General features: G+C 41.3%; 1 protein-coding gene across 3 annotated transcripts in view; it reads left to right on the top strand.

Annotated features, from left to right (window-relative positions):
- Positions 1–578: 578 nt before the first annotated feature.
- The window catches only part of LRP12 (LDL receptor related protein 12), a 72,105-nt gene continuing 62,195 nt past the window's right edge, over positions 579–10,488 (top strand). For all 3 annotated transcript variants that reach the window (XM_004768834.3, XM_004768833.3, XM_004768832.3), the window contains exon 1: positions 579–792. In XM_004768834.3, coding sequence (XP_004768891.1) covers positions 714–792 — 79 coding nt within the window. In that variant the 5' untranslated portion in view covers positions 579–713. The remainder of the gene's footprint in view (positions 793–10,488) is intronic.

Below are 10,488 nucleotides of genomic sequence, written 5' to 3'. Positions count from 1 at the left end.
GAGGCACGCAGGGGTAAAGGAGAGGATGTCCCAAGTTCCTAGACTCCGCTCACTCTCTCTCCCCGCAAGCACAGCCGCCCTCAGCCTCCCAACTAGTCCTCACACCACCCGCAGGGGATAGCAAGGAGGCCTCGGACTGCAGCGGAGCTCCGCTGCGGGCCCCCGCTCCCCCAGCTCTCGGGAACCTCGCAGCCGGCGTTTGCGTGCTCGCTCATCGATTGGCACTGCCTTACTCCTCCGGCTCCAGTCGCGGGGAAACGGGCCCCGAAACTGGGAAAGTCCGGAGGAGCGCGGGGCGGGAACCAAGGCAGGCGGGCCAGGTGATTACCGATCGCATGGATGAGCGCGGGTCCCGGCTGGCGCTCCGTCTGGCGGGTGGCGGCGCCGGCTAGCCTGTGCGGTGCGAGGCCGGAGTCGCGCTTCCGCCGCCCCCCTCGCCTCGCGCCGGTGTGCGCTCAACCAGCCCCTGCCCCCGGGAAGGCCGCCCGGCGCAGGGCTCTCGCGCCGCCCGGGGTGGGAGCTGGCGCGCTGCTGAGGGAGGGCCGGAGGGAGGGAGCGCGGGCGGGCGGGCGGCGGCGGCGGCGGCCCCTCCCCTCCCCCTCCCGCCGCCGCGGAGCGCGCAGGGAGCAGCCGGGGGCTCGGTGGCGGCGGCGTCTGGCCCCAGCTCCTCCTCCTCCTCCATCTCCTCCTCGCTCCCTCCATCTGCCGTGGTTATGGCCAGTCGCTGGAGCACAAAAGAGTCTCCGCGGTGGAGGTCTGCGTTGGTCTTGCTTTTCCTCGCCGGAGTGTACGGTAAGTGTCCGCGTCCCTGCGCCCCGCTGACCGAACAAAGCTGGGGCGACCCTGGGCCCCGAGGCCTCCAGGGCAAGGGGTTCCCCGCGAGAACCGGGGAGAGACCCCGGCCGCCGGCGGGACAAAGACCCGGCGAGGGCTGGATGCCCCGAGGGGTGTCCACAAGGGAAGATGCTTTCGTCCACTCACCATCTCCGGACCCTAGGGGTTGTCTGAGAGGGGTTTGGGCGTCCCGGCCGGAGCGAGTCCCGGTGGAGCGAGGGGGTGGCGGGCGCACTTTCCCGACCTGGGCTGGAGGGCCCCTTGCACAATCCACACACACAAAGATGTATGACTGTGTGAGAAGGAAGAGGAGGTCGCCCTCGCCGTGGTCGGGACGGTCCTGCCGCCCCCGACCCTGCCGGCGTCGGGAAGTTCTCTCCCCAGAGAAATTCCCACCGTACCCAATCCCCCATCTTCTCCACTCCCTGCAAAAGCAGCCCGCTGCTCTCTCTTCCCACTCCTGCCCCTCGGAGGCCGAGGCTCCGTGGATCCCGGGCGTGCTGAATCCTGTCCCTTCCCCAGAAGCAGCACGCGGGAGAAGGCCAGAAAATAGTTTCCAGCCCCACCTCAGTCTCTCCCTTAGGGCGTAGATGTCTGCCGTGACTCCGAGTTCATTTGTCATTTCATCCATCATTGGCCGCTAATGTTGTCACTGTTGCTTCGTACCAGTCTGTGGATTGCGTTGCATGTACTCCTTCGAGGTTCAGAGACGGCTGAAGCCTGTCTGCGAGGACTAAGCTTTCCATTACCACAGGGTCTATACTAGAGCTAAATGGAATTAATTAGCAAGAGCATTCATTGTTTTGAGACTTGAGTTCCACTTCTGACTTCACCGATCTTAGTTTTTGAGCGAAACACGTTGAAAAGGTGTCTCAGTGAACACAGTTAACCTTTACTCTTTAGAATGGGGTTTTGATATCTTCAGAAGGAAATAATTAGAAGTTACCCTTTTCACTTAGAAAACGTCTAAGTCCTTTGCCACAAACCCTCCATCCACTCATGGTGTGGTGATGGGAATTAAGTCAGCACGTGATTCACCAGCAAGCATTACTTCTTTTGAAAGAATTTATCTGTGGAACTGAATGATGGTAACTTTGAAAACCTGAGAAATTACAGTCAATGTATTTAATGAACATAAATTAACACTTACTGACAACCAAAAAATAGTTTTTCAGTGTGATTCAAAATTGTACTGCTTGCTGCCTGACCTGATTAACATATTATTTTTGTTTGTTCAGGGTAGAGAAAGGTTTAGTCCACATTCAGTGTGATCATTGCCAGTGGTATGCTTGTGTGTGATCAGAAAACCCTGTGCATGACTTTTGAGTGTTAGTTGCATCAAGTGGCTGGGATCCCTACTTGCCTGATGACTTGTGGGTTTGGGTCTACACCAGAGATCAATAAGCTATTATGTTGTTTAGTCTAGCCTGAAGGTGGGTATAATTCTGCTCTAGGTTTGGTGTAATGGCCCAGAAGAGAGAAGAAGGCAAGAAGGCATCTTTAATCTAGGGTGATTCGAAGTGTCCTGCTTTGTCCTGTGCTACAGTCAAAATTGAATCTTATGATGTCTGATCAGAATGAATAAGTAAATGAGCTCTTTTAGCTCTTTCATTAAAACCTGTGTCATTAGTGTTTGAACTAGAAGTCTTTTTGCCTCCAGGGATAAGAAGCTGTGAACCCCGTAATTTGTCTTGGTACATTTTTTTGTACTTGTACACAAAATGACTTTCTGGTAGGTACTTACCAAAGATTTATCTTTTTGGAATTTGTGTTCAGTGAGGAATTGTTAGGAGGCAAAGAATGAAACTTCTCTTCCAGCCCTGGGGGGACTTTGTAATAAAACTAGCAAGTAATTGTGCCATGGTTGATGTCTGAAGCCACAGCAAGTTTCAAAGTATAAGAAAAAAGGAGGTAGTGAGGCAGGCAGAACATTAAACTATGTGAGCAGAGATAAAAGGTACCCTTCACCCTGCAACCAGAGAAATTCTCTTTATAGCTGCACTTTTGTCCTCTTCTGTCTCTCCAGCCAAATGTGGGTTTATATGAGAGAGGGGAAAAAACCTATAACAATGTAGGAGATGTGCTTCTATAACAGTAGTGGGGTTTCTTTAACTGGAATATGCACTAGTTGTGAGGACTGGTAGAAGCGTCCTGACAAATATTCATTACCTTAGACCTTTAGAACAGATACTAGCTATAATTTATGAAACTGTCCCTTATGCACCAAAAAGTGTTATTCTTTTTAAATGGCCTCAAAAATAATTAGAAATCTTCGTTAAACAACTTAGTATTCAAGGGTGCCTGGGTGGGTCAGTCAGTTAGGCTTTAGATTCTCGATTTCAGGTCAGGTTACGATGTCAGGACCAGGAATCAAGCCCCACATTGGGCTCTGTGCTTAGTACAGAGTTTGCTTGTCCCTCGCCCTCTGCTCCCAGTCCCCACGTTTGGGCTTGCGTGTATGCACTCTCTCTCCCTCAAATAAAACTAAGGAACAACAGCCAAGTGTTCATAGTAACACTTAACATAGACTGAGTGAAAAAATGCAGGTTGGCCAATATTTAGGCACTTCCAATCCTAACTCTTCACAGAATGACTCTTAATTCATTAATGGCAATATTAAATGGCAACAAGTTCTGTCTTGAATCTTGGAATCTTTCATACATCTTTTTAAAAGATTCTGTTTATTCTGGTGTTCATGTTCTTCACATGGCCATTTCAGTGGTCTATGTACGTGACTATTAAATGTGATCATTTTAGTAAAATAGTGTGACTTTCACACTTCCACATTGCTGAATGTCAAAGCTTTATGTGAAATCAAATTGTGATATGAAATATAGTTAATATTTTTTAGAAGTTGTTGTTCAAGAACCAATAATTACCTTTCAAGAGCTGCTGTATCTTAGCTCCTGTGACTTAACTATTGTGCCTAAGAGTTAGTAGAAAGTAGAAGTTGACCTCTGCTTTTGAAAGTTTGAAAGGATAAAAACATTAGTGGGAGGATCTATGAACTCGCTTGGGCATTGTTTTAGGCCTCCTGTAAGAGAAGGTGTTTCTTCCCATCTCACATGGGGGTGTCTGGCTTTTGCAAGTGCATGGAGATTTCCAAAATAGTCTCCTGGTCAACAGAAGGTGTTGGTTGGTTGGCTCATCTCCGAGCCCATAAGTTGGTGATCGTAATAGTTCCAGTTGCTTATCCTTTTCCACTTCCGTTTGTCTCCCAGTTCATTGCTTTCTGACTTTTTTTTTTTTTTTTTTGGCTGAAATCCACCCTTAAAATACATTTTATGTTACTCCCAGTATACAGAACAAAACAAAGATTATGAAATAATACTCTTACTACCTGTGATGAACTCCAACATTTTATGTTCTATTTATCCCTCCTTCTCACCCTTCCTTTCTTCATTTGCTGGTTAAACTCATTAGTTTTGGACCCACTAATAGATTGCAGTTCTTAGTTTGAAAAACACTGCCCCAGATGAGACCTTCAAATGTAATTTGAAATGTTTGTGGTATTGAAATGTTTGTGGTATATATATGTGTGTGTGTATATATGCACACACACACATACATATATATATATATATATATATACCACATATATATATGCACACACACACACACACACATATATATATATGATCATTTTACAATAGCCTTGGAGAGTTGCAGATGGTTAGTTTCTGGCCACTTGGTGCCAGAGCATTTGATAGCAGTTAAGAACTCTTCCTGGCATGCACTGACTGGACTGTGATAAAATTCTTCTTTAAACTGGTATTCAGCTAATTATAGTCAAAAGTCTTTGCTATACACAGTACTGTTCTAGAGGTTGTGATAACATAAAATATTCTTTTTATTCTTGCATTTTATATCTAATAGTGAAGCCTTTCCCCATGAATTTTATGGAACATTCAGCAGCATTTTATAAATTTCCAGTTTAAGGATAGACTAGAAGTTCCAATTTTAGAAAGGTTGTAGAAATAACTGGAACATGAGAAAAAAATCTAAACCAGATTCCAATTACTTCTAAAAAAGTCAAGCTTGATTACATAAAATATGTTGAATAAAACTGAATTAATTGCTTAACATAAACCCTTCTTTGGGTTTAGAATCTAAATTATATCCATATCCTGATGACACTATGAAGGTACACAGCACATTCTATAAAATTCTAAGCGGTTATCAGGCAGAAAATATTAAATGTCCGCTTTCACAGGGCTAGCTACATTCTAGGAAGAATATGGAGGAGATTTGAATGATGTCTGATAAATGATTTAGAAGGTTCCTAGAAAGTAAAATCTCTGACAAACACATAAAAGTGATGTCAGGCTGAAAAGTGAGCAGCAGTTAAAGAGAATGGAAAGAAAGGACTGACTTTTGTGGTTAGACAATTTAAAGCTTATCAAGAAATTAAGGGAACAGTGAAACCTTTTTGTGTTTCTGATCTGAGGTGTTTTTGTAGTTGAAATTTTTTCTTTTTTTTTTTCCTTACCTTTTATCAGTGCTGTTACAGTTTAAAGAATGAAAGGTAAAAGAGGGGGTAAATAGATATAGAGGAGATTTACATAGATTTAAGCAAACAGAAAATGTTTTTATTCTAGAATGAGTTTTAATCTTGTTCTTGCTGCTAGTCTTTATAAGTAAATGATGGTTGTTCTGAATTTGGGAGTTGAAGTTGAGTAATGACCTATAATTTCCAAGGTTACCTTTCCCTCCTGTTTCTTCTGTTTTTCTCCTCACCCTCCCCTACCACCACTGTTTTTGGGGGGAAGAGTGAGTGATAGATATACACTACTTTTTCCCATTTTCTAAAGCACAGGATTAAATTCTGTTACCAATCTATCTGCTCAGTTACATGTCATTATGCTTTCTAGCAATATGTAACAATAGGTGTATATATAGACCTATCTCTATATTTTTAGTTTCAATACTGAATTACCCTAAGGAATTCTCACTGTCTAAGCTATAGAAGGAAGGGAAGAAAACTAACATCTATTAAATTAAGTGCAGATACTGTGCTTGGTCTGTATTCATTGCCAGTTAATCTTTAGTGGGTCCCATTTGGCAATCTTATAAGGTATTTGTCCCTTTTCTATAGAAGAAAAAATCTGAAGCTCAGAAAGGTTGTGACTTATCTAAGATCAAACCACTAGGAAGCAGTAGAACCAGGATTGCAACCTAATCCTGTCTCTTCACTCATTCATTCTGTTCGCAGATGTTCATTGAGCACTTGATTTTATCTGGCACTCTGTAAGGCACAATAACCTGATGAACGTCATAAGGTTGACAGTCTAGTGAGTAAGTTATAATAATAAGAAACCGATAAGGGGCACAGATAGTGAATAACAGACACAGGGTGATTAGAGGAAGACTTCTTTGTAGAGTCATTTGTAAGACCTAAGTGATGGCTAACCATATTATGATTGGGAAAAGAGAGCCTTGCCCTTGGGAACCATGGAAACATGTGAAAGACCCAGAATCAGGAAAGTGTTGATGTGGAAGAGCTGGTGTGTCACAGGTAAATGAGTAGACCAGTGCAGCTGGAGCACAGTGGTCATACAGGAGAGTGGCAAGATGAGCCATGTTAGGCGGGAAGGAGCTCAGGGCTTTGGAAACCATGGAAAAGAGTTTGGATTTATTTAAGTGTAACTATACAGGGAATTTAAGTGCTCACAATAGGATTTATGGGTTGAAAACAGTCACTTTTGCCCACTGTGTGGAGGATTGTTGTGAAGTAGACAAGAATAGATATGGGATGATCAGGTTTGGGCTGTGATCCAGGTGAGAGACACGGGAACTTGGACCAAGGTAGTAGTCATAGTGTGGACAGAAGAGTATGGATTGCCTTTTTGATAGAAAAGAAAGGGATGTTTCCTCTCGTCACAACAGGGAAGGGAGAAAATACTGGTGCCAGTGTACTTAGGTCTATTAAGTTTCAGGGTGGGAAGCTGGAGCTTTCCCAAAGTACTACGGCATGGAATCAGGGGAGAGTGATGAGAAGGGAGGAGAGGTAGAGGGTGATTTGCTTCTATAATTCAGTGGAGGACTTTAGACCCTTAGGAATGTAAGTTTCTGTTATTGAAGCTAGAAAAGGGAAAGCCAAGAACACTCAATGCAAGAAGGAATATTGTGTTGAACAGCTGTACAACGCGTGACAAGAATGAGGATTTCGGTTATAAGGGGAGAGGCTTAACGAGAGTCCTGTGGAGAACTCGGTTCTAAGGACTGTCATTTTTGTCGGTGAAATAAGTATAGAATGTAACTTTCTACAGTGTTCTAAGAGTATTTCAGGCAAAAGGAACAGGTAGAATAGACGTTAGATGCTTTATATTAAGTGGTCAATTAAAATGCTTTATATCTTAGAAGCGACAAGGGTGTATTGGTAGATTAGAAAGTTTCTGAAAAGTTTAGAAAAAGCAAGTGACCTTTTTACCTTTATTCCCCTGGATTGCATAGTTTATTTACAGAAGATACAACTTTAGAAGGTCCTGAAACCTCAAAATAAATGAAGCTGACAGAAGAGTTATCTAGTTGACTCTTAAATATGTGATAACTGACTGCCCTACTAGTATCAATTTAATGAAGAATTGAAATTGTTTTACACTCACATCCATTCCACTCAATGAGAGTAACTTGATATCTACCTTTAATTCACTTATATTTCCATTTCTAGAGAAATGGGGAATGGTGCTAATCTTTTAATATTGAATTGATTAAATGGAGCACAGTACCATGTTTAGTAGTTGGGATTTACCTTTTAAACATAAGTAAGAAAGTAAGCCTTTTCTTATCTGACTTAATTTCATTGATTATTAAAGCATTATTTAGGTTTTAGGTTAGTAAGTTGGGGAAGGTGAATCTTTGTATCCAGTATATTCTAAAATAGAATTCAATTCCTTGAATTAATACCTGTTCTAGTGACACTAGAATCTTTTACCAAGACTAAGAATACAGAACACCTTTACAGAAAAATGCCTTGCTTAAATCCTCAGAATATCTGTGAAGTAAGTGTAGTGGAAGCTGCATTTGAGAAGTGATTTTGCCTAAGGCTCACATCTCTCTACTGCTGTTCTCTTTATATAGAGCCCCATCATTTTGTTGTTGTTGTTGTGTTTTGTTTACATTGTTGTAACAGCTCCCAACTAATCTTCACTCTAGTCTTGTCCAGATTCAGTTACATATATGACAGCAGTCAGAGTGGCTTTTCTAAAGTACAGGTATAAATATGTAATTTTTTCGCTTAAAACCCAACAGTAGTGCCCTGTTCCTAAAACACAGGCATAACTCACTAGGCCCATTATGATCTGACTAGTTTTTCCTTTGTCTCGTTACTTCCCTTTACCACTCCCCTATCCTCTACTATGTCTCTGCTATACTAAACATATTTCTCTTATCTCCTGGCCTTTGCACACACTGTATCTTCTGCCTGGCTTTACCTTCCTTTTTGTATCACTTTCTTTGTTAGGCTAACTGCTGTCTGTCCTTTGGCCTTCCTTTAGTTGTTACCTCCTTTGGGCAGTCTTCCTTAAAAGGTGCCCCCTCAGGAGCATCTCAGACTTCCTTTTTTTTTTTTTTTTTAAGATTTTATTATTTATTTATTTATTTGACAGAAAAAGAGAGAGAGAGAGAGATCACAGGTAGGCAGAGAGACAGGCAGAGAGAGAGGAGGAAGCAGGCTCCCCGCTGAGCAGAGAGCCCGATGCAGGGGCTCCATCCCAAGACCCTGGGATCATGACCCAAACGAACCAAAGGCAGAGGCTTTAATCCACTGAGCCACCCACGTGACTCGCATCTCAGACTTCTTATATATAACAGTATTGGTATTGGTCTGTTTTACTTCTATTTCCCCATGTAGCAGCACTGTCCAAAATACATAATGTGAGCTTCAAATGGAAGTCATGTACATAGTTTCAAGTTTTCTAGTAGCCATATTTTAAAAAAAAGAGACAAGTGTCATTAATGTAAATTTTTTAACTCACTAGTGTATATCTAAAATACTGTCATTTTGACATGTAATCAATAGAAAATAATTACTGAGATATTCTGCAGTGTTTTTATATTAAGTCTTCAAAATCCAGTATAAACTTTATACCTATAGCCCATCTTAGACTCACCACATCTCAAATGCTTAATAGCCACTTTGGAAAACAGTATCTGTTAAAAGTTGAATGTAAACATGCCCTGTGATCTAGCGGTTCTACTCCAAGGTATAAACTCAACAAAAGTGGGGACATAATGTGTACCAAAAGACATGTACAAGATTATTTATAGCATCCTTATTTGTTATTGTCCGAGATGAGAAACAGCCCCTCTGTCCATCCCCAGTAGAAATGGATGAATTGATTATGGCGTATTAGCATAAGGGAACACTGCGCAGCTGTAGTCTTCAAACTTTGAGGTCTCAGGTCACCACAATGAAATTTAAAATGACAGTAGGAAAGCCATTATGTGTTACCATAAATAACATACATTAAATAAAAATATGTAAAATGATAACTATATTTTCCCAGACAAAAATTAGTGAGAAGAGAGGCACTACTATGCATTTTTGCAAATTAATGTCTGGTTTCATAGAAGACCACTGATTTCTCATGTCTGTATCTGCAGTGTCTGTTGTGACATGTTCTGCTTGAAGTATAGGAAGAAGTCTTGCCTCACGTAAATGGGTTACTGTAAAAGGAGAAGTATTTTAATAGCCTTTTCAGATAAATGTGAATATTCTTTGATTCTGCACCAGAACTTGACAGGTACTTGTTGTTGTTGTTTTTAAGTTTAGTTGCAACATGGAATCTGAAACCATATCCCAGTGAACTTTATTCTGTTAAACCCTGAAAGGATCTTGGAGATTCCCAGAAATCAACTGACCACATTTTGAGAATAACTTGCTTATAAAGTAATGAAAAAGAACCAATGACTTGTATTGTGGTAACATGGGTGGATTTCACATGTTGAGCAAAAGAAGTCAGACACAAAATTATAAGGTACTGTATGGTTACAATCCAAGAAGTTAGAATACAAGGTGAGTTGTTACCTATTGGCAAGAAGCAGGGGACGTTGTGATTGAGAGGATTGTTTAGTAGGGTAGCTTCTGGGCTGCTGGTCATGTGCTGTTTATTGACATTAGTGGTAATTTACACGGATAAAGTGAGTTTTCTGGTGATGGCTCATTGAACTGTAAACTTTCAATTAGTGCAATTATGTATATGTCTCAATTAAAAGTTAAGTAATAAAATTCTTTAAAAGTAAAACAGTATTCCCTAGTAATATCTATGGAAGATTTTCTGATCATTTATATTCTCTCTTGTGTTCGGCTTTTTGCTTTTGTTTGATTTTTTTTTTCCTTTGGGTTTGATAGTTAAAAACTGTTTTATAACTTTGTACTTTGGAAAATTCCAAACATATCCGAAAGTAGAGAAACTAATGTAATTAACTTGATATACCCAATATCCAGATTCATCAAATTATCATTAAATGTCCAGCCTTGTTTTATTTAGACTTGTACTCACTCCCTAAACACGAATGATTCTGAAGCAAATCCAGACATCTAATTTATTCATATTTTACTGTGTATCTTTAAGATGTAAGGACTTAAAAAACCTCAATACCATTATCGTACTTAGAACATTAATAATTCCTAATTACCATCAAATATCTATC

The sequence above is a fragment of the Mustela putorius genome, unplaced genomic scaffold (genome assembly GCF_011764305.1).
Source record: "Mustela putorius furo isolate JIRA1106 unplaced genomic scaffold, ASM1176430v1.1 tig00000228_pilon_pilon_pilon, whole genome shotgun sequence".
In the NCBI taxonomy this organism is placed as follows: Eukaryota; Metazoa; Chordata; class Mammalia; order Carnivora; family Mustelidae; genus Mustela; species Mustela putorius.
The sequence above is the reverse complement of the archived record's forward strand: the minus strand, read 5'-3'. Positions and strand labels throughout refer to the sequence as shown.